Below are 25259 nucleotides of genomic sequence, written 5' to 3'. Positions count from 1 at the left end.
CTCCCTGGCACTTCAGGGAGCAGCACACGGTCAGCCCATCCAGGCATCTCTCTAGTTTGTTGCTCTTCTGTACAGCTGTGATGCCTCAATTTGTAACTTTTCAGGGCTTTCCAAAGAAGCATTCTGTAAAGGGAATTCAACTGATATTTATCAGTTTTCATGTGGGCCGCAGAGGTCTGAATAATAAAAATGAGAGATGGCAAGACACATTACTGAGACTTAAAAAGACTGAAGAGTGATGAGGCTTTCTGACCTGCCTGCTTGCTTCGGTTTCTTCTCTCTTTTTAAAAGCAAAAAGGTTCCTCACTGCTTTCAGGTTTTGTTTAACTTCAGTTCTGCAGAAGGTCGTGCATTTTTTCCTCTAATATTTATAGCCTACAACTGCTTCAGCAAAGGTGTTTCAGAGAGCCTCTCTTAACAGGATAGCATCTAAGGACAGGAACAGATTCCCAATTGGGAGACGCTTTTGGATAAGAGCAGTGAATGCTACAGGTCACACTTACTTTGTTACATCCACCTCTGTTGCACACAGAACTCTCACGTAGAGTTCTCCCCCTGCAGCCCGCAGAAGGCTGCTGAAGCAATGTGTGCTGTGTGGGTCTGCAGCACCATAAGAGCATAGGCAAAATGTATGTGAGGAGTCTTTGATGATCTTTGATGACTGTGCTTTTTATCTCCTTAATGATTTGAAAGAACTGCTACAAGCTAGCAATATTCTGATAAGTTTTTCGTCCTTTACTCAAAATTTCCAAAATTAATAGTTGGTTAATGCTCATGATTACCAAAAACATGGATACAAACTAAGTAACTGTGAAGTTGTTTACGTTCTGTCATAAAGACGTGGCCAGAAGTGGATAGTTCTTAAATCCCAAGTATGTATGAAAATTTTAATACTGAGGATGCAGACAATATTTATTTCAAAACTAGAAAGAGCAAATTGTACCCATAAATATAACAAAATAAGGAAAACCTTCGGACTCCTGCATTTATTTCTAGGTACAAATTTGGATATTTAGGTAGTTTAGTGAGCCTGAATAATCAAAAAAATGCCTAAATGCTGTAACTTGCAAAAGCTTGGCTGAGGTCTGTGCTATTGTACAAAACAAGGCTCTTCTTCCTGAGTCCAAAGCTTGTGCCTTCATATGGAAGCAGCATTATATTTTCTGTAAGTAGTTTAAGACACAAACAGGTAAGACTAGTTTGTAAGCTGCAAAGGTAAATAGTCATTTTAAATACAGGATTTAAATTGTCTTTGGAAAATGTTGCTCAGTTGGCTAAACAAGAACAGTAAGAGCAGTGTGTTAGGATTTAAGAACATATTGCTGGTGTCCTCACTGACTTTCCTTAAAGCACATGCTCCAGGTGTGCTTTGAAACACTTTTTTCCAGAGACTAGTATAAATACAGAGTGCTCTTTCTTCTTTCCAAAGAGTCTACCTTGTTAGTACATTTAATCTGGAAAGAATAAATCTCTTTTTGCATTTTTCTTCCAATTACATTCACTCCCATACACATACACAAGCGACTGCAGGCCAAATAACTTTTTTTTTTTTAATTAGAACACATGCAGAATCTTTGCAAAATTATTATCAACTTAATATATTCTTTTTCCTTTAGATCAATGAACTGAGCCATGTTCAAATCCCTGTTATGTTGATGCCAGATGATTTCAAAGCATACTCAAAGATAAAGGTGGACAATCACCTTTTCAACAAGTAAGTACAAGTAACAATTCTTTGTAGATGGGGATAGTGGCAGTGATATTTTTATGAAGTACTATGAACTCTGTTATTTTTCAGCTGATGGGACTGAAGTTTTGATGATTAAGTTAATCCTGTGATAAACATAACCATCTGTGCTGTTCTGAAAAGCAACAGCAGGGGCTGCTGGGCAGTATTCTTCTTCCATATGGTTTATTATTGCCTTGTGAATATCTTATATATTGAAGGTGATCCTCTCTTGGTGTGTTTATTTGTGGCTGTTCCAAATGTTTATTTGGGTATTTTTTAAAACATAACTTCAGGTGCATGTACTTGTTAATATTTTAAATGAAATATTTGGACAAGAATGAAAATTTAAAGTGTATATCAAAACTAAATGATGTATAAATTTTACTAATCCATAATATGAAATTGTAGCAATCATATAAGAGTTTCAAAAGTATTAAGATAGCTAAATATCATATCCGCATCTCTTAAAATTATCTCCCATGATCGGTATGTGCACACGTGTAAAACTATTAGTGCCACTGTGTGTATAACCTGTTTAATAATACATTAGGAAAATGAAGAATTCTGTTACTTGGAGTCTTCTTCTCTATGGAAAAGTTCAAAGTTACTTTTCTCAAATCTGAAATGAACAGCGGGATATTAAAGCTGGTCCTGCACTCACTAAGGCCAGTTTTCGTGAAGCTTTGGCACTGTCCGTGCTTTCTGGTGTCACAGATGGTATGGTAATTCTTGTATAATGCAATCTGAGATTTCACCTTTGAAATAATTTAAGGGCAATGGCAAAACGCTCTTTCCTGCTTTTCAGTGCAGGTTCAGCTTGTTAGAGACAAACATGTATAAACTTATTGAACATAACAAAAGAGTAGAACATGGTGAGCCCAAAAAAGTAGGGCTTTAGAGGAGAGATTGTAAATCTCCTTATTCTCTGCTTTGTATGAACAGAATTGAAATAAATACCCTAGAGTTATTAATTGCATATGCAGGTAAATGGTGTTGATTTGGTTTTATATTCTTTCAGAGAAAACATGCCGAGTCATTTCAAATTTAAGGAATATTGTCCAATGGTTTTCCGTAATCTAAGAGAGAGGTTTGGAATTGATGATCAGGACTTCCAGGTAAGTTCACTTTCAAAACATCCAGACCAGTACATATACAGGTTATGCTACAGTTGTGAACAGGCCAACCTGTTGAAACAGTATTTCTTTATTTAAGTATTAGTTGGAAAAGAACTAAGAGGAAAAAGTAGCCATTCTCCCTACTCTTTCCCCCACCTGAGCCATCAGATTTCAGGTTTGCCTGTCTTACCTGTCTTATGGTGGCCCTTCCTAACCTTTGGTTCTCCTTGTTTCCCACCACAGTACCTCCTGGCCATAAGCTGAGATATTAAAACTGAGAGGTTATATTAAAACTTGCAGAAGGAGGGAAGAAACATGTCTGTGCACTGCTGACAAGAGATGCTGTGTTCAGCTGAGTCACTCTGATAAAGGTTGCTTTAGGAACGCGTCCATGTTAGATGTAGTTTCTGAAACCATTGAAGCCGTATGTTTCCTTTATGTATTTTTTTTGTTCAGAAAAGAGTAGTCTGTGGTAACCGACTCCATGCTCCATTGTTGCCCTTTCTTTTCCCTTTTTTAAAAGGCTCTGGAAATAAATAGCTTGCAAAGAGCAGATACAGCAAAACAAGAAATTGCTCTACATTTGGCAGTATTGTTTCTTGCAGTCAAAGCTTCTTTCAGTCTTTGCAAAAGAAAGTCCTTGAACTCTGCTTCAGTCTGATTTGCCAGTACTCACTGACATTCCCTTTTCCATTAACTGTTCCTAATGCACATCATCTCCATCACAGGGATAATTCCTTCTGCAGTCACCCTGGTAAACAGCCTGTCCTACATAGCACTTGCTCTGTAGTGAGTGTCTGCTTCCTGGCATGTTCTTTTACTTTTTTAAGCTGTTTCAGTATGGGTTGCAATTCCTGTTGTAGCCCGTCACTAAGATATATCAGAAGATATTTAATAAATAATAATACAATTTTTATTAAAGATTTCAAGTAGCTAAAAAATTATACAGAATACTTCTATGATGCAATACAGACAAACTTGAATGCTGCAGCCCGAATCTAAATTCTTTCAGCTGCCCCTTTTACTAATTTTCCCCTTTCTCAATATGCAGCAGCGTGTTAAAAATGCGTAAAAATTGGTTAAAATGTGCTTGCATGACTGAGATTAAGTTATGGCCACTGTAACTTTAGGAAGGTGTTTTGCTCGGAAATGGAGAAGGGGATTTTCTCCCTTCCTCTCCTTTCCTGTCTCTTCCTTCCTCTCCTTTCCCCACAGTTCCCTTCCCTTCTCCACAGTTATAATGTCTGGGGCTAAAATATCAAGTTACATTCCTGGTTCAGTTTTCTTGATGGACCAATGAGAAATGTTAGGAAAGATACTTAATCCCTTTATAAGAAGGTTGCATTTTTCTTGGTAAAAAAAAAAAAAAAAAAAAAAAAAAAAAGATGAGTGTGTAAGAGAGAAAGATGTGATTGCTCCTGAATTTAAAATGATGGTGTCAGTTCATGGTTGGTCACTTTAGGAAGATAGGGTGATAACAAAGTTACTTTTCAGTAAATATCACAGAATCACAGAATTGTAGGGGTTGGAAGGGACCTCTAGAGATCATCGAGACCAACCCCCCTGCCAAAGCAGGTTCCCTACAGCAGGTCGCACGTGTATTAGAAGACTTAAGATGCTGTCATTAGTTAAAGCTGGGAAAATTGGCATAATCTAAAATGCTGTATTCCACAGCACCATGGAATTCCACCTCCAGTTTTCATCTCCAGTACTGTTCGAACCAAATCAGGAATCCCTTTGTTAATTAACATTTGTTGGATATATTGATTGTCACTAAATAAAGCTTCCAGATTAAAAAAAAAAAAAAAACACTTTCTTGTAGCTATCTGTTTTAACAGCTTCTGATAGTGTAACCAAACAATTCAAAAGAGGAAAATGCAACCACATCCTTGTTTTTGCTTCAACACTTACATATTATTTACAAAAAAAAAATCTTTAGTGCTATTTATTATTTCAGGTGTATCTAGCATAAAAAGAAGGTAGATTAATACATTTTTGACCAAGGGAAGGCAGTATCTGTGTTTTCTGTTCTTTTTTTTTCTCCATCCAAGCAGTTTTTCACCCTGAATTCTTACTGTATAGGACTGTTATAATAAAGGAAAGTAAAAATACTCTGAGTAGCAATATATTCGAACACATTTTTAAACTCAAGTTATTTTTACTAAAATATACATAAATGAAAATCCCAGTCATAGGATCACAGAAAGTCTCCAGGGACGGCATCAGCCACATAACCAGAATTTGTTGTGATCTTATTATAAAATAGGGATTATCCCCTTTAAAAGCAGAAGTTGTTTTCATTTTGATTCAACTTTCCCTTTGATTTAAAAGGGAATTTGACAGAGGTACTGTTTAAAAAAAAAAAAAAAAAAGACAAAGATTCCAGATAATCGTTGTATTCAAGGAGTTATTTCAGTGAACGTTGATTAAAGTGGTTGTCTTATACTCAGAAGTAACCATGATTTGGAAAAAACATGTACAATATTAAATGGAGGGGAAGCTTATGGAACAGACAGCAGTGTTTCTTACAAAATGATATTCAGGAAGGGAGTCCCAGTCAATTGTGAGCAATGTCATTCTCAACAGTGAGCAAGACAGGACTGATGTAAATAAGGCTAGTTACCCTCTTCATTAATCAGATGTATCAGTATAAATTGTGCAGAACACTTTTTTAAAATGGTTTTGTTTTCAGAGTGTTCAGCAGATATTCTTGATGAGTTTTTCCAGAAGACAGACAGTGCTTACTCATAAGGAAAGATTAACAAACAAACAAAAACCTGCATCATGAAAACAATTTGTTAGTGTATGCTCTAGTTTCTGAGCTATACTCATTTTAATTCTTGGCATTATGTTATTTACTTCGTACAATCATAGAATCATAGAATAGCTTGGCTTGGAAGAAACCTTCAAGATCATCAAGTCCAACCATAACCTAACCATACCACCCTAACTCTAACAACCCTCTGCTAAATCATCCCACGATAGTGACTCAGCCACCTCCGTGGGGAACTTATTGCAGTGCTTTCTGTAATGAAGTTTCTCCTGATATCCAACTTAAACCTCCCCTGGTGCAGCCTGAGGTCATAAAGTTTTGTGGGCTTCTAAAACAGAAATATTCAGTTCGTCTTTAGAATGATTAACATAGAGATCTCCTCATAGAGACCTTCTCTTAACTATGAAGAAAGATTCTGTCTTAAAAAGTATTTTCTTTTCCTACATTCAGTGCAGCTTCAGAACCTGGAGAACTCAAATTATGTCACTGCTGCCCTGGAAGAAGCTATTTCTAGCAATGGCTGCTGCAGTTCTTGTAATAGGCTCCCACCTTCCACATGAAGAAAACCAAAATGTCTCTGTTAACCTACCATGCATCTGTCTCCCTTTTGTAGCTAGTTGGGCATCTCTGAAAGATGTCTGGATTAGTGCTGATCTAAGGTTGTCTTCCTAGAGGTACATGCATTGGCCAATTGGCTTTTTTTGGTGATTCACCCTTTATTATGGGTGGCAGTGCGGAGAGTATTGTATGGATTTAAAAACAAAGGAGATTTTTGTTTTATTCTATGCTGTGATATGTTACAAGTAGGTGCATACAGATCTCGTTGAAGGTAGTTTCTAAAAGTGTCAAAGAAATTCTACAATTTCTAAAAGCACTAAATAGTGCCAAATTTTGCCTTGATAGGGCACATTATCTTGAACTAGTGTTTTTGTTAGTCTTTTTCATTGGGAAACTGTTTGTAGCTCTAAAGATCGTCTTAACATTGACAGGAAAATACATGAGAGCATTATCTGTTCCTAACGGGAAAAAAAAAAAAAAAAAGAGAAATGGATGCAGTAAAGGAAACCTGTAGAATCCTAACTCACTGGAGTCCTAAATTAATTTTTAATTTCTGCACCCCCTCAGCTTCAGACACTGATTTTGCAGAAGTTACTTTACAGAAAAGCCTCTTGTTTCCCAAAATATATTTACTCAGTGGGGTAACTTCGAAGTTTTTTTTTAGTTTAGTTATCACCATTTCTTACCTAATAAAATATGCGAGTATAATTTTGGCAGAAGAATTATAGGACTGGCTTCTGGCAAATGTAAAATTAGGAGAGGTTGGCAAGATAGCAGCTAACTGATGCCCCCCCAACCAACTCCAGAAAAATAGGATCTACTGCTGTTACAAATGCTTCTGCTCCTGTTGCTCTGGAAAATAAACTTAATTTACTGTCCTCCCACACATCTGTTCTTGCTTAAAGCTCTTGCTGAATCCTTCATCTGGATTCTACTAGGCAAAAGAGGGAGACCGGGTTCTTGCCCTATAAATAGAATTGCTCATTCCAGAAGGCACCAGTGTCCCACTGTACCTAATGACCCTTCTGCAGGAAATTGGGGAGAGAGCAATGGATTTTCATTAAAGTTTTAGTACGTGGTGTAATAGGAGACATGCTCGCTTCTGACTTTGTCTGTCTGTAGAAGCAATTTGTAGTAGTTGTCTGTGTAACGTAAACAATTCTTAAAGGGCTTGTAGCAGATAGTCATTTTAATTTAAATAATCATTTTAATTTAGAGCTCCCTGTTATTTATGTGTGCATTTCTTTCCATATAAAAGTTTGACATCTTGAAATGAAAATTGAGATTTTCTGTTTCTAATCAATTTCTTTTATAGCAAACCATATGAACTCAGTATCTTTCACTTCTTCTGATGTGTGACTCTCCTTAAGTTTCAATATCTCTTGCAGATTTCTGTATAGAAGAATTTCTTAAAGTAGTTTGTAGTCCAGATTCTAGTGTAGCTGCAGATAGATACTGCAAATTTTGGATTAATTCTTCAGAAGTTAGCCTTTAGTATAATTGTCTTCCTAAGTATCTAAATTTCCTACTACCAGCTTTCTCGTAATGAATATTTTTACTCTTTTTGTGTGACTTTTTCAATTCCAAGAAATCATATTTGGAGTTTGCAAACAATTTTACAACCTTAGATGCTTGTTTAAACAAAAAATATCAGTTGATAGTGATGCATCTTTTTGAAACAGGCTTGTGACTTGTTGTACTGAAACTGGGATGAAGTTAACTTGTTTCATAGCAGCTTGTATGGTACTGTGTTTTGGAATTGTTTGGGACAGTGCTGATAACAAACTAATATTTCAACTAGCACTGAGCAGTACTCACAGAGTGTCAGGACCTTCTGTTTTTGCCACTCTGTGAGTAAGCTGGAAGTGGGCAAGAAGCTGAGAGGAAACCCGGCTGGAACAGCTAACCTAAACTGGCTAAAGGGATATTCCATACCAGTGTTTTAAAAAATGCATAAATACTCCTGGAAGCAAGAACTACCTGAAAGAAAAATCCTGTGCTGGTCATTTCAGTGTGGCAAATCTGTCAAATGAGAGACCTGTAGCATATAGTCTCTGGATCGCAAATGAACGTTGGCACTCGGATCCTCAGAACTGCTGACATCTTTGATGTGGGCGTATGTGGTCGTGGTAGTAAGGTGTGGAACCAGCTATGCTAACAACTGTGGCATTTCTGCTCTTTCCAGTAGATTATGTACTTTCCAGTACATTAAAAACAAGGTATACAATCTGAATGTTACGTTCTAGGATTTGATACCATAAATGTAAGCTGAAATAGGAATTTAGGGACTGTGGGACTGGACCTTAGTAGGTATGGCAACACTACAGCAATTATAACTCCAGTTTCTCCTAGTCTTCACTGGAGAAAACAAATATTTTACCTTGCTTTCAGTAGTGTCTTGTCTAAACTAAATATCATTCACAGCTGGGTAGTCAAACTAGAAAAGAGTGATTTAGCATGTGTTGGCAATATCAAAAAACGAGCTGATAGGAGTTCCCTGAGCTGCTATGGGGCCATCCTTGAAAATGAGGCAGCAAGCCAAGCTTTGCAGGGCTGAAAGGGAAAGGCTCCCAGATAAAGAGCCCTAGTGTTTTCCAATGCAAGTGCATGCCTTAAACTGACAACTCCAAATCTAGACTGTCTGAATAGGGTGACTTGATTTAGGGAAGAATCTTGTATTTTATTGACTGTACTGTCATTAGACCAAGTCAAGGACCCCATAGTCTTGATCACAAAAGCAGAGCTCATAAATGTTCAGAGTTACATCTACATCTGAACAAGACGATAGAAAGCAGTTGATATTTCTGACATCATATCATAGTATCATAGAACTAGAGTGATTTGTTTTTCTCTCCTGGAGCCCCTGTGACATTCAACATGGCTCTCTTGAAACCTGTTTCTGAGCTGACTGAAAACAGAGCACAGTGTTGACCATACAGCTGCCAAAGGCAGGGAGAGGTCATGCCACTGAGTATGTTTGTATGGTGTTGGTGGTCAGTCATACATTGCTACATGCTAGATTTCTTAAATGTAAGTTGGTGTTTCAGTTGAGTTTCTTGATAGACTGATTCTGCTTGCAGATGTAACTGAGTGTGCTTTCCAGAAAATTTGTCAGTGCAAGCTTTAGCAAAAGCAGTGTTCCCACTGAAGTTTCCCACCTCTTAAGATGACAGCTTGTGTTATGAGAGAAATGTCTTCCTGTAAGTCTGTTCTTCTGAAGAAAAATATGAAGGCTATTTAATATGAAGCATTTTCCATTGTGCCATCCTGCTCAACAGCTGTGGTAGAATGCACATTGCCAATGCTCAAATAAAACCCAAAAGTTCTCCCTACCCATTGTTGTATGACAAAACCAGATACTTCTGGATTTGATGCTTCTGCTGTTTATAGTATGCACTGGTGCTTTGTATAATATATATATATAATAACACTGGTGCTTTGCCTTTCTTCTGTAGAACAGCAGGTAAAGCATCATCCTGAACACATTCCAAGAAGTGGGCTGCTTGTTTAAAAAGCAGTAGAAAGCCTTGAAAGCTCCATATCCAGTAGTATGACATCATTTCTATCTGGTATGTTTCTTTATCAGTAATCAATTAATCCACATTCGTAATTCCCAACGTCTTTGAAAAAGTAAAACTAAAACTGTGAAAGCTGCAAGCTTGTCTTCATAAGAACCTGTGCATGAGCCAGGCAGTGTCACAGAAGAATAGCCAGATCCTGTGTATGTAATTTCCCTAACAGCAATGAACTACTGCCAGGCTCTCCCTCTGACCTATTATTTCAGTCATCACAGAGCATCATCTGTGCACTTGTTTTTGCCTGTTCGTTCATGCAAAGCTTGCCCAGAGGCGCTCATAAATAGCTTGGGATTTGATCTGATTAGTCTTTGGGGTATGTGGTTCGAACAGTAGGGGAATGTCTTGTGACACTCATTTTAGCATCCCACGACTTTTGAATGAGATCACAGTACCAGAAACTGTTGTTTTGTTTTTGTCCAGGCATTGCAGAATGGAAAAGATTTAAATCAATGAGAAGATGTTAAGCCAGTCAATTTGAGAGATTACTGTTCTTGTACATCTCTCTGTGCTTTATCACCAGAATTTTCCTGCTGCCCTTTTTTTCTTAAGAAGCTCTGTGTCTCGATGGTGATTTTTATTGGACTCCCTTTTAAGATTGGTTACATGAAGAATTTGTATTACATCCAACATAGTTCACAAATTCAAGGTTTCTAAATTATAATCTCATTTGTTAAAGCAGCAGTTAGAAAACAATAACATTTACATTAGTTGTGTAGAAGATTAGAATGAGCTAATTAAATTGACCTTTAAATCTCTCCACCCTCTCGGAGGCTGTGGCTAATCCTTGACCTCCCACTGTGGAGATAAATATCCTTGCTGTGAGCATTTCAGGCAAAGTGGACAGAGGAAGAAGAGACTTGCCAGCAGTTTGTCTTTGAAGATGAGGGCACTACTTTGACAGTTATAAATGCAGATTGCAATTGAGGAAGAGGGACAAACCTTTCCTGTACTTCAAGCAGGGCCGAAGGTTCTGCTGTGTGTGTCTTCTGACTTAAAAAAAAAAAAAAAAAAAAAAAAAAAAAGGTGTTTCATTCAGATAATGTAGCTCCAAATAGCTTAACTTGTTGCTCTCAGAAACAGCCAGCATCTCTCTGGAAATTGATCTCAAAATTGGTCTCCCTTTTTTTGCTGTCTTGTGTTGGTAGAACTGGAGTTATCAATTATACGATAATTTCTTTGTTACAGTAGGCTGCTATTTTTATTGACCGATGCACAAGGTAAAGTATGTTTAAAAAAGATAACACGCTAAGTGTAAGTGATGCTTCAGCTGGTACCTGGTGACTCCTCTGTCAGTGTTTGACTTGGTATTTTGTGACTTTGTTGTTTTCTAAAACACTAAGTTTTAGGGGACTTTATAAACATAAATTAAAACCGTGTGAATAAGAGAGTATTAAATGACAAGAATCAAAATTTAATTGTCAATGAGTAATTGACATTTCATGTAGTGGAAACCTGCAGAAGAGGCAAAATCTGTCCAAATAGCAAAGAGTGATAAAGACAAGAATTTCATGCAGTACCACTTGGACCGCCACCTGGCATCCTGAGCCTATCCAAACAGGATGCCTTTTAACGTCATCAGATAAATAATTATATGGAAAAAAAGGGAGTGCATACTTAGGGAGCAAAAGTCTGCCTTTGAGGAGGTAGCAGCTCTGAAAAGGAGCAAAAGGCCAAAGAGAACGAGAATGTAGCGCTAGTGTGAGCTTTCAGTGAGTCAATTTCAACTGCTCTTTTGGGTGGGTAAGTTGAACGGTGTGAGATAAAGCCAGGAAGAACTAACTTTTTTGAACATCTGTTTATTTTATACTTAAAGCTAATATATTGTATTTAGTGTTGCTTCTGGTCATCTTAAAAAAACGGACGGCAATTTGGATACAGAAGAGATATGGGAAACTGGCATCAAAGCGATTTAAGAACATAGAGAATGCCTTGTGATGGGACTTTCAGCAGTACAAGTGAATAACTGCCAGAATAACTGCAATGATGAGTCTTTGGCTTGTGAAGGTGGAAAATCCAGACTGTCTTACTGGAAGCTGTTCCTAGACCAAAAGCAAAGATTGGAATTCAGTTTTGGAGAAGCTGGGTGGAATGGAATGGCGTGTGATATGTGGTGGTTGTGTTGGCTTCTAGTTTATGAAATTCTCTTGAAGGCTCCAGGAAAGCTCATGTGATTTGGTGGGAGCTGTTTTGTTTCTAGGATCTTCACAGAATTTTGGATCAGGACCTCTGGTAAGAACATTCTCCTTATCCACTGTATTTTTACTGTAGGAATTTTGATAAAACTCTGCACAGAAAAACATGCTGATGAAAGAGAGGGGATCTACAGTAAAACTGAATGAGCTTTTAATTAACTTGCTAAAGAATATGCTGTTCATGCTGTTCATAGATGAAATTATGATCTGACTTAGGTGGGCTGATTAACATTTTGTATCAAGAATTTTTCAGAAAGTGAAGTTCTAGCAAGCGGTGTAGCTTTTACCTATTTATATGGAAAGCTGTATCTAGATTATTTCATCAGAAATTAATTCTTTGATGTGGGACAAGTTCTTTGTGATTTGTACAGAGGACCGGATGAGTATTTCTGGTTGCCCGCAGATTTGCCTGCAGCGCAGTGTAGATGATACTTTTAATATTGATTTATGTTAGGGCTGTGAGACTTTCAGCCGGTGATTTCTCATTGAGAAACCATTTGGGAGAGAGAGGGAGGTGCACAAAAGGGAAATTTATCTATTAGTGGTATCTCTGAACTTGGCGTGCTAAGCGCGTCTTCGAGTTGTATAAGGAATTACATAAGTAATTTAGCATAGTCTTTAAATGACCTCATAAAAGTATTCACATTTCAAAAGTACAAAACCTTCATTCTCCTGAGACCAAAGCCAGCAGGCACAAGATTAAAACTTCACAAATTAGAGGTGAACAGGGAATTGGCAGAACACAGACGCTCAGAGCAGGAGGCATCAGGAGAGCTGCTAAGTGAAGCTGTTAAGTGGAACAAAGTGCGTGTGGCTGGCACATGTGTTTGTTAGTTGTAAGGGTGAAGACTGAGGAGAGGCTGGAACAGCTGAGAAAATGTGAACAAGGTACTGTGACCCTGTTTTCTCAGAGTTTTGCTCTCACTAAAGATAGTGCTCTGACATGGTATAGCTAGATAAATTCCCCACTGTCTGTTTGCACAGAGCACAAGTGAGCAGCAGTGAGTAATGGTAAAAAGGTTGTTAGGATGGTGAACCTGTGTCTTTCAAAGGGTATTTTCCTATATCTGAGGGATATACTCCCTGTTCTGTCTTTGTGATTCATAAGTATGCTCTCAGTGAGGAGTGGCTCCTTGCCATCTGCTCATATTCCACTTGATTTTCCCCTAATTAAGAAAGAGAGCCCAAGGGAACCCAATCAGGTTTTAGCCATCATCTATCTCTTCCTGCATCTCCTTCATCCTCCCTCAGCCCTTCTTGTATTTTCCTTTCAGAAAAGGGAGATACTTAATTTTCATTCTTTGTTTCCTTCTCGATCCCACATGGAAGTCTCACCTAAGAATGAGGTTTTCCAGCTGGGCACCATGCTGGTCCTGCCTAATGAGATCACTGCTGAACAGGAAAGCAGAGGAAGCGCCCTGTGCTGCTTTTTTTTTTTTAGGCACATTGAGTCAGCTTTTCTTCCGACCTGTTTGCACATGGATGTCAACAGTGCAATTTATTATCCTGTTCTGCTCACTTTTTGCACATAGCATCACTGAAGTTTATCAGTGCTGTTGTGTCCAATATTGCCTCCCAAGACTGTACTGCATTTGACGGGAGAAGTCAGTGCAGTGCATCTGATAATAGTCTCAACTACAGAGCAGTACAGTTCAAATAAATGCATATTTTCAGTCTAATCACCACTACAGGATGACTTTCTTATTATTGTCTGCATTAAGATAAAGGTGATTCTCTTAAAAACCGAGCTTAGACAAACCCAAAATAAGTTTAAGTCTTGTCCTTATCTAGATACATACTACAGGGCTAATATGTAATTCCAAAGGAGAAAGTTCCACAATTTGTCCACGCTTTGTGGTAGACAGTGCATACCAGAGGTCACATGTGGTGCTACTGACAGTTCTGTCTGAGATTTCTTACCAGTTACGAGTTTAACTACTGGCTGTGCATCAGAGGGGCTTACGCGAGACCTTGTTGGCCAGCCTTCTGTGCTAACTTATAAGAGATGCAATTTCCAGCACAGAGTTTCTTCCACTTCTAATAGACGTGCTATTCATTTGTTAGCATTTGGCAGGGTTGAATGGGATTCAGAATGGTTTGATATATACAGAACAGTGTTGAGTCAGTCAGGTAAGTTAGATTCACCTACATAAAATGGGTGGATGATAGTGTTTTAGAAGTATTTTTAAGTAGCCATATCGTTTCCGCTTTGAATCCCATGAGCTCTTCTGGTTTTATCTTTTGCTCATTAATTTACTTACTAATAGTTTATCAGGTGCAGACTAATTGCTGTCATCTTTTCAAAGATTCTTTGTTGTGATGATCATGCAACTGTATTGTGTATTTTATTGAAGACTGATTTCTTATTATAAAGCAGTAGAATTAGTATAGTTGGAAGGTAGGACATTTTGTGTGATACATGGAGGCTTTGCTTTTGAAAGAATTTGAACTTTCCTCTATTCACAGAAGTGAATGTGAAACATGACAAAGTTGTCCACAGACAAAACTGAACCATATATTATCAGCACAAGAAAGTAATAATAAATTATTATTATTCAGCCCAATATAATGGCATTGGTTTTAATTTTTCAGCTTTTAAAAATGTACTTATTAATTAAATTTATGCATGAATCAAAAGAACACACAGCAGTTATCATTAATCTTAAACACTGTGTTCCACCTTCTTTCAGTGTTCAGATGAACTATATTCTGTATCTGAAAAGAGCATTGTATTGAGAGTTTCTACAGGAATGGAGTTAGTAAAAACAAAGTGTCAATGATTTTAATTAAATGGGTTTTCTTATCTTAAACATGTTTAATGTTTAAACATCTGATCTTTAATTCATTAATAGATTTGGAGTACTGCAGGGAAGGCATCTGAGTTACCTGTGCATGTATAGAATTGTGCTGCTTAGTACAGTGTTGTTTGGTTTGTTGTAACAAATTAATTATGTACATGGTAAAATGATAGTTACATGCATTCTTAATTAAACTTGATATAGATAACTAGAAAGAGAATAGCCATCTACTCAAAAACATATGCATACCATTTCTGATGTATCAAAGCATTGAGAAGCTGTAGATTGTGTACTAAATAATTGTCTATGTATACATTATATTGTTAGCAACATATTCAATATGATAGCTGTATTTGCAAATTAACTTGTCATTATAATTGGCAATCAAGCGGATTTCATTTCCATTAGAAAAACAACTATTGCAGGAAAAGACATGGATCAGTTAAAACTGAGTGACTTAATGAGGTTTCATCCAGTTGATTTAAAATATGACTAAATTTATTAATTTGTTTGAATTGGACTAGCTTCTGTTTTTCTCTGTGAAGATGGATTGTAAATGAAAGAAGCATGATAAGGAATACTGGTTAATTCATTCTCTTATTTTTTCATATGTCATTTCTTTTAAGGCAAAATTTCTTACTGCTTATGTTGTCTGTTTTTAAATGCATCAGGTACCACACCAACAGGAAATATTTTTAAAAATAAAAAGAAGAACCAAAATAAGTACCTTGGTTTTGGGGGGTTGCTCCATTAATATATTCTAGAAATTCCTGGTTAAGAATGGGATGAATGGAGGTTATGTTTTCAGGAATACTGTACCTAAAAAGTAGGAAGATCTTTATCTTAAGCCCTAACACTTGAGTGAGTGCAAGTAGTACTTGTGAAGACCAAAGAGGACACGTTCTAAGTGAGAGGACTGTAAGATTAGCAGTGGTGATGTCTGAAGTAAAAACGCGTTATTGGGCACAGAATTGTTGGCTGAGCTTCAGCATATGGGAAGTCCAGAGCAGCATCGTTTCCTGCGTGCTGCATCTCAGTCATGACGTTGCCATCAGTACTGAGTTTCAGAGACACTTTGGGAAGTCAGCTGCTTCTATTTGTACCAAAACCACTCAGGTTTTTCATTCTAAGTGAGCACTCGCAGATAGGAATTTCACTTAAATCTGACACATCTTTTGGTGAAGTGTTAAAATGTGCCTCAGAAGCCCTTGACATTTTGGACAATGATGCTAGTCCAGGTCCTCCTTATTATCTTCCCTCTTTCCATCCTCCATCTGAGATTCCTTGGCAGACTGACAAGTGTACTTTTGAGCAATTTTTTATAGCACAACAACTTAAGGTTCCCCTCAGGTTAATTGCTTTCAAGATTTATACCACATGGGCTTACAGTTTAAAGGCTAGGGTTCTCTGGGAGCAATACGTTCAGAAATGTGTGGTTACTGATGAACACTTTAGCTTTATTGGAACAGTTAACCTCAGAATAATGCACCTTTTTCTGCTGGGAACAATAACAAATAATTACCCAGTAGCCTTTATTATTGCTAACTGAATTATAGCCTAATAATTTAGCAGTAGTTCAATTCACTGGATACACTGATGATTACCCATGCTTCAGCTTTTCTCAAAGTTGTGAATAGTTATTATGTTTCATCATATTTTCTAGAGTTTGTGGTGATGGAAACTGAATTTCCATTGCATTTGAAAACTTTCTGTGATCAGTTTGTCATTTAAAAACATTAAATATAAACCCTGGAAATAAAGTCAAGTTCTGACTCTAGAACATAGAAGGTTTGAATGGAGGATGATTTCTAAGACTAAGTCAATATATGATTCAGTTTTAAAATTATGATACACTTCTGATATGAAGTGTATTATTAAGAAAATTCAGTCCATTTATAGTACGTGTTCCCTTGGGTAGGCATTGTCAGTACATAAAAAATACTTCAGTGACGGAGTGGTGGGAAATGAATTAGAGTAGGGAACATCTGGAAACAGGTATGGAAAATTTAAATTCCCATAGTAGTTCAGTGTGTGCAGCACTTGCACCTGTTAAAGTTGGCTGACAAAAGCCAACGCAGATCAGGAACTGAGCCTTCAGTGGTTGTCCTAGAATCTCTGATCTGATCAGTCTAGGAAAACTATTCATTTATAAGCATTAGGGAGGCATCCACATCCTTTGTTTCTTTAGTGAACAGAGAGAATAGCAGAGAATCACATTTTGTCACAGACATTGGTAATGACTGTAATTCACTGAGTCTAGAAGTGTGCAGGGAAAAGTCTGCAAAGATTTATTTCTTCTGCATGTCATGACAAAGCTTTTCATTGTAATAAGACCTTATGGGGCTGTGTGCTTTTAGGTAATTTACTGTTATTCCTGATACTCCTGAGTACTTCAGTTGAACGAAGTAAGCTTGTGGGAAAACGTTCTTACCTCACACTAAATTGATTTAAGAAAGCATCTCACATTTGGGTCAGGATTTAAACATTCTGAATGCTTGTTGAAGTCAGTGGGATTCCTTTATGCAATCAGAAATACGAAGGTGTGTGTATGTGTTCAAGCTCCTTCTTAAATGGAGGCTACAGTTGCCCTCATCTCTAGGTTGCAGTTGTTACTTAATAATAATTGACAACAGCACTGACTCCTTGGCACTGAATTTGAACACTTTCCTCAAGTTAGTGTGTGCAGTTCCTGCTGGAATTCCAGAGCTTGTGATCCCAGATCCCTTTGTTGCTAGAGTTAAAGCATAAGCACACCTTCAAATAAGGTAAGCAGTATTCTGATCTGAATACTGCTTAACTTTCTGGGGGAAAAAAAATTTCTTTTGCTAGTGTAGGAGCACAAGTTGTATCAAGCCCTAGTCTAGGTATGGTCACTCATCTCTAGCAACTTTTTCTTCTGACCATTATATAGTTATTTAATGTTCTTCCCCTCCTGAGCTTGTAGAAAGGCAGATGTGTCTGTTTTGCCAAAGAAGGAACTGTACAGTAATATCACTTGCTTAACACTAGATGTGAAATCACTGGAATAGCTCTGGTACCACATCTTGGAAATCTCCCTTGGTTATGTTATTCAGCCAGTCCTTCTGGCTTAAGAACAACTCCTACTGCACTGTAAAATGATACTTGTTAGTAGCGTTGAATCCTCTGGTTATTATGGTGTAGAACAGTGGTTCTTTTGGGTTTTCATGACTCTGTATTTTTTTCCCCAAAGCTGATAGCATATATGTAACAAAGCACAGTAAATCTACACTGACTTTTAAATCATTGATGGTCAGTACATTCACCCAAACGCTCTTTGGTTCTCAAAATATTTAAAGGGATTACATGCTTGGCAGAGTTCCACTCAGTGACTGTTCAAAATACTTTAAAATAAATGCAAATGTTTTATATATGTTTTAGTTAGAAAATGTGTATATTTTTGTCTGACAACACTTGTTTTTTATTCAATTGACAGAACTCATTGACAAGAAGTGCACCTCTTGCCAATGATTCCCAAGCACGCAGTGGTGCCCGGTTTCATACATCTTATGACAAAAGATATATCATCAAAACGATAACAAGTGAAGATGTAGCAGAAATGCACAACATACTGAAGAAATACCATCAGGTAATATGCTATTTCTTACCAAAATGTCGAGTATCTTCTCATATATTGCAATGCCAATCTTTTTTAAAGTGTTAAAAGTTTAAAGGAATAATCATGGGAAAAGAATAACTGATTTTTTTTTTCCTTTTGCATGTCTGCTTTATGGTATACTTAAAATAATAAGGCTACACTCTTCTGAATATCCAAGCTAGCTTTTAAGTAAGATGGTATGTCTGCATGGTACAGATGATAACTCAGAGTTCATAGGATCCTATTCCTTACTACAAAGATTCTCATGCTTTCACCTCCAGGCTTGAAGCTATTTTATTCTAGGCTGGTTTGGGGATCACCGTGCACAAGTGTATGAATGCTGCACGTGATCTTTTTCTTCTCAGTCTAAGCATGGAATGTGTTTCAGTACTTACAGGTTTAAAATAATAAATGTTGAATAGCATGAGAACTTAAAGATTTGATATAAAGTTGATATAAAATTCCAGCTATTGGAAAAAAAAAGATTTTGCCAATGTGCTTTTATATAAATTACTTTGAAGTCAGAAGGGAGCAGGGGAAATCCCTGAAATCAACCTTAACAGTTTTCATGCTGTGTCAGTGTGTGGTTTGTATGAATGGTACAGAGGGAAGCAGAACCTGGGAAATACAAGAAGGCTTAATAAAAGTCAGTGCTAACTTCCTTAGCTCCAGATCTGTTTGAATAAGCTCTAAAGCTGCATAAACCAGGGAAATTTTTAAAAATGATCTAAAATATGATGCCCAAAGGGAGGTGGGTTTTTTCCTTCTTTCCGTCTTCCTGCTCACATCTGTGAGTTGGAATTGCAGGTAAAGACTTCAGGATGTTCAGATGTTTGGTTTTTTTTGTTTCTGTTGTTTTGCCTTGTGATGTTTCATAATGTTCTGATACTGTATGCCACTTCAGTAGAAATCACAAACTATGTAGGTTGCTCCAAAAATAATGCCTCTTCTTTGTTTCCAGAGAAACTACAACAGATAGAAAGAGCACAATAACACTGTTCAATACAGCAAATTCTTGGCTGTAAAGCACTGTTTTTCAACACAGTCACCACCATTAGCTATGTATTTTTGCAAGTAGTGAACAAGAGCCTGCATGCTGTGCTCATAAGAATCTGCTCTAGTGGAGGTGACCCACTGTTTCACAGTTGTTATGATGGCACTGCTACTAGGAAAATGTTGCCCACACATTTTTATCAGTTCATCTTTTATCAGCCCTAATGGTTGGAATTCAGAAGGCTCCCAATCGACACTGTACAAGTGTGGTAGAACAGTGCAGCTGAGATTGGCAGTGTACTCCACGGTCTTCAGACTGGCATGGGGTCCTGCATTATTGTGTTGCCAGAGAAAGGTTGTCTTTTTCTCTTGCCTGTCTGAAAGTTCAAGCCTTAGCTTAGTCAGCGGCCAGATGTGTCTGTAGAGTTGATGGCTTGTCTGGATTCGAGGAAATCCAGTAGGATCACCCCTTTCTTATCCCAAAAGAAAGTGCATGTCACTTCACCTGCTGAAGGCTGTGTCTTGAACTTTTTCTTCTTCACGTGCTCCCACTTTGTGGTCTGCTGTTCTGACTTGTAGTGTTGACACCACGTCTCATTGCTGGTGGAGATGCGATTCAGGAAGCTGCCACCTTCAGCCTCGTGTTGGTTCAGTAGGTCCTGACAAACTGGCACATGATGTTCTTTCTGTTCCTGTGTTAACATTTGTGGGACCCACCTGGCACAAACTTTGTGATATTCCAGCATTGCCATTGTTGTTTCCAATGCGTTAAAGCCAGTATTTGGCTCTGTACACAGTTCCTAAGTCATAAACCACCAATTCTCACAGATAAGCTTCACAATTACTCCTACATCAGATGCCATTTTATGAGACTGCCCCTCTGCTGCCATCTGTCATGCATCAACAAAACGTAATGGAATATCGGTGGGACTACTGCCACAGCACCAACGTCTGCCTCTGACATTGAGGGCCAACATAATAAAATAGGAGGCATTATTTTCAGAGCAGCCCTTGCACATTTTGAAAGCAACACCAATGAATGTAAAGTACCAAGGCCTGATTACATTTTTTGTACTTCCGCAACTTTTAAAAGTGAAGAGAGACAGAGGCATGATTTTGGGATGTTAGGAATTGTAAGTATTGCCAGCCATCCTCACAGCGCTTCTTCCAGCTCCATTTCTCTCTCCTGCTGTATATTTGAGATCTGTGAGTTCCATTCAAGCCCCAAGTTGTTGTGAAGCCTTCAGTGAGATAGATGTTTCCTTCCTCTCTGCAAGCTGTACATCTATTTAAATAAAATGTGAGACAAGCATGTGCTTATTTTAACAGCAAAATATTGTCACTGTCAGAAATCTTTGTAAGACCATCTTTTAATTTCAATTTTGTTAATGAGAAAATTTAAACTATTATCTGTAATTTGGGAGTGTTAGAATTTTCAAAGTTACAGTTTTAGCTTTGATCTAAAACAGTTTTCATTTGCGAAGCAGAGCAGGAAAATTAATGCTCTGGTCCATTTCTTATTTGGCATTAGCAATTAATAATCCAGATTTCTTTGAGACTGTTAATCCAGCTGACAAGTCATACTGCTTTACAAAACAGTCATCTCATTTCAAGAGTGGCCATGAAGTGGCTAGCATGAATGAACTTAAACATTACTGTAATCTGTTATTGTTCATGCTTTCAAAACATCAGAGTCCATAGTAGGTAGCTTACTAGTGGCAATGATTTGCATGGTATCTGTGGCAGTCATCTTATTTGCCTATGTGCTGCTATCTGTGTAAGAATAAAAGCATGTGCTTAGGTAGTGTTAGAAACATCTTACACTTTATTATGTTAGTAACTTAAATAGATTTAAGTCTGATATCTTTCAGTAGTGTTTCCGAAAGATTCATAGAGAATGGTATTTCTCTTCATCTCTGTGCTTGAGAGTGCTTTACTTTTCAGTAAAGTGCTGTTAAAAGAATAAAATTGTTATAGTTAAAGAAAATCTAAATTAAATCTTACTAAGTGTGGTGACGCAGCTGATAACATGCCCTGTGTTTTGCTGCTGGTAATTGAATGCGTGGTCTGTTAGGTGCAGTTGGTCCTCTCATTTCTCTAGATATTTTTTGGACAAGGAAGGCATATCTTATTATGCTGGACAAAGTCTAGGGAACCTACTGTCCTGGTGAGCAGGTCTTTAAATAATTCTCATTACCAAGTCATCGCACAAAGTTGCCCTTAGGTTACGCTTGTACTAACAAACCATTCAATCCAGGTATCGTCCATTGGTACTTACTTGATCTTAACAGTTTAATGCTCCCTACTGTGGTTTTGCTTTGAGCCTACTAGCATCCTTCCAAATAATTCTGGGCAATTAACTCAGACATTAACCTAGGCCAGTTGCTATTCCTACTTTGCAGTTGGAACATGGGCATCCTGACTTAGAGAAGGGTTTAGTAATTTGGATGTGTGTTCTTCTGTTCCAGTTAGAACTTTTTCCAGAACACAGTCCAACTCACACGTACCTCCATGGTCCCATCAGATGGCAAGACTTTTCAGATATTGCACTGGATATTCTTGTGGAAATCTTTGTCAAAACAAGTTCTCTCGATTTTAGCTTTATTCTGGCATATTCTCTCTGAGTAATAAAGATGCATAAATCCTGATTTACATACATAGCTTATTGCCCACTATCTTCCTGAATTGTAATTGTTACTGCAGCTGATGAGGCTGTTTGCAATCACATATAAAAGTGACACATTTTTAGGAAAAGGTCTGTTCATTAATTCTCCCCCTGTTTCAGTGCACTGATTGCCAGCAGCATTCTTCACGTGTGAAAATTTGTGACCCAGTTAAATTAGCTCCACAGCTGAAATGTGAGTGCATCTGACTAGTTTGGGACTTCAGTGGCATGCCCTTATTCCATGTCCTGTGTCAGGCTGCTCTTACAGTAAACCCATGTTTGGAAGGCTCAGCTTTCCAAGGACAGGAGCATATAGACATGCTCAGACCCAGTTGTGTAGTGCAGGGATCCTGGCTGGAATAACCTTTCTCAGGCACGTGAAGACCAGGGAGATGATTCATGTGAATTCTTAAAGAATGCTTCTCTTATTTCCAAGTCTCCCTTGACAAAGATCTGGTATCCCCGAAGTACCTAACTTTGGTCCTCTATCCATTCTGAACAGTAACTTTTGAACAATTGGACTTTTGCACCCTCTTTCATCTGTCCAGGAAGGCAGTAATTATTATCCAGTTACTTTTGGCATGATGATGAGCAAAATTTCTACTATTTATGACAGATCATCTCTTTTCTCTTTCTCAGGCTTTTTTTTTTTTTTTTTTTTTTTTTTAACTTCTCTACAGACTCATCTCACGTTTATTCTGCAGGCTGAAACTCTGAATGAGTTTCATTTAAACCATATTTACTCACCAGTGATCTTACTCATGCTTACAGCTCCAAACTGATGGAATCATTCTAGACCTTGACAGTGTCTCTCTCCTCCTCCTTGCTTAGGACAAAACAAGCCTTATCAAATGTTTTCCCGGTCTGCCTGAGTTTCTCAGCAGTACATACAAGAGGGGTAGCTATCTTTAAGCAAAGAAGACAAGGCATCTGGGAGCTGGTGGGTTCGGCAGAGAAATGTGGCAGAGCAGTTTTCCCATGAACGTTTTTGAAATCCAACTCCAAGTAATGATGATTTTTTGTGAGTCACCAAAAGATTAGACACGTAGACTGCCACTAGAAAATAGAAATAAAGGTTTGGGTGTTTTTTTTTCATCAGAAACTGGATGTTTATTGTCCACAAACCTATCTTTTTTTGTCCTTTCTCTCTTTGTTTGTCTGAAGTTCTAATGCTCTGTTCTTTTCAGTTGTGAAGAACTGTGGTTATAGTTATGCAACCTGTATACTTAGATGCTTCTAAAAGGAGTGGGAATTGTGCACAACATGTTAACACTTGTAAGACTAAAAATATCAAGTGTAGAATGCCTTGTTTTTAATTAACGAAAATTATGTAGGTTGCTTTGAAAGTAAAGTCTCCTATTTATTTCTACAGAAACTACAATAATACTATTCGATAAAGCAAATTCTCTACTACAAAATGCTATTTTTCAGCACAGTCACCACCGTTAGCTATGCATTTTCTCCAGCAGTGAGCAAGAGCCTGCGTGCCACACTCATGAAAATCTGTACCAGTGGAGGTGACTCACTGTCACCACTGCTGAAAGCACCACCTATTGCCTCACTGTGCTCACATCCACTGTTTGGTTTCAGCAGGCGTTGATTAATGTCAATGGGTTCAATTTTTTCCGCGTGGAGGGATTCAATTCCATACCTTTGCTTCATATGCACTCCCATGTCAGACACTGTTCTGTCAGACTGCCCCTCTGCTGCCATCTGTCACATGGCAACAAAATGTAATGGGATATTGGTAGGAAGGTTTCACCTCTACTGCCAATGCAACCAATATCCGCCTATTTTATGATGTTGTGGGTCAACATCATAAAATAGGAGGCATTACTTTCACAGCAACCCTCATATAATGGTCATGACTGCACAGCTTAGGGAAACTGGGCTTTTTTCAGGAAGCAGGTGGCTGGTAACTTAAGAGGGAAAACAAAATAAGTCAGTTTGACTGAGCTTTCTGTTTTCCAGGTAGAGCTGCTCTTGTAATGTTGGGTGGGATGTTTCAAAATGACAAGTTACGTGCCTCCTAGGTTATTGTGTTGTTAGTACTTTATAGTTTTTGGGGTTTTTTAGTGATCAACAGTAAAAATGAAATTATCAAATTCCAAGTCTATGGCTACATACTGGAGATGTATAAATAACTAAAACTGAATCAAGTTTGAAGGAATACCAGGAGAAGTTACTATAGAAACAGCGTACAAGTATATATAGCAATTCAAGCTTCAAACTGTTGAACTGTAAGTAGCAGTTTTGACAGTTGTAAATTGTAGTTACTATCTGAAACTGTGAGTTAGAAACTGTGAGTTAGACTCTGTTTATCCCGTCCAATGTGATGCTTGGTTTTTCGGTAGTGGCATTCAGGCCTACAGACTCAGACAGATGGTGAATACTCAAGTCTCAACATTGATGCTTTCTGTCAACTCATCACATGGGTCTGATGTTTGCAGTACTGAGTAAGAATACTAGAGCTTGTTTCTTTTCTATTTTTTTCTTGCAAATCTGAAAAAAAAAAAAAAAAATCCTGGGGGAAAGTAAACAACTGAGCATACCACTTCTGGCCTAAACAAATGGGAGGAATAAAGCCTTCCTCCATACTTAAAGTTGCAAAACTTATTGTCATTTATGAAGAATATAAACTCCAGATCCAGCTTTCTATCTACATTTAAAAACTAATTAGCCTAGACAAGAACCACCTACATTTCTAAGTGCTGTGGTAAATGCAGGCATGTGTGACACATGGAGTTCTGCTGTAAGTTTCTATGCTAGGCAGTTTCTACTACTACGGTATTTTTGGTACATAGTATGAAATACTGCTTTCAGTCGCATTTTGTTTGAGATGCTTATAGTAGTGATATATTAGCAGTTATTAGCAGGGCTCTTGTAGCTGTTCTTCAGGAGCCATTCAGCTGAACATCATTTACTTCTCAAATACGCTAGAAGCATTGTAATATGCTCAAAAGGACAACACTGAAATACTTTAAAAATCATTGTTGTATTGTCCCCACCTACTTTCAGAAGTAGCACAACAACTTAAAATTGTGTGAGTTAATCAAGCATATTAATGTTAAACACTTAAATAGTACTTAATAGGGAGCAAAAAGGAATACTCACTTGAAACGCCTTCAAGCCTACTGCTGTTTTGGTTAAAATATGTACTCAGACCCCAAAAGCATAGATCAGAAAACTGGAGTTAAGACCCTTGACACTGTTAAAGGGGATCTTAGTGAAGTCTTTTGAGA

At 37.7% G+C, this 25259-nt stretch overlaps 1 protein-coding gene across 3 annotated transcripts in view; it reads left to right on the top strand.

Moving 5' to 3' along the window:
• PIP4K2A (phosphatidylinositol-5-phosphate 4-kinase type 2 alpha) overlaps positions 1-25259 on the top strand; it is a gene marked incomplete at both ends in the record, with an annotated part of 97576 nt that overhangs the window by 49272 nt on the left and 23045 nt on the right. For all 3 annotated transcript variants that reach the window (XM_079538402.1, XM_079538401.1, XM_079538403.1), the window contains 3 exons: positions 1617-1714; positions 2748-2844; positions 18198-18350. In XM_079538402.1, coding sequence (XP_079394528.1) covers positions 1617-1714; positions 2748-2844; positions 18198-18350 — 348 coding nt within the window. The remainder of the gene's footprint in view (positions 1-1616; positions 1715-2747; positions 2845-18197; positions 18351-25259) is intronic.

The sequence above is a fragment of the Tetrao urogallus genome (assembly GCF_951394365.1).
Source record: "Tetrao urogallus genome assembly, chromosome: 7".
NCBI lineage: Eukaryota > Metazoa > Chordata > Aves > Galliformes > Phasianidae > Tetrao > Tetrao urogallus.
This window is presented reverse-complemented; position numbering and strand designations above follow the sequence as displayed.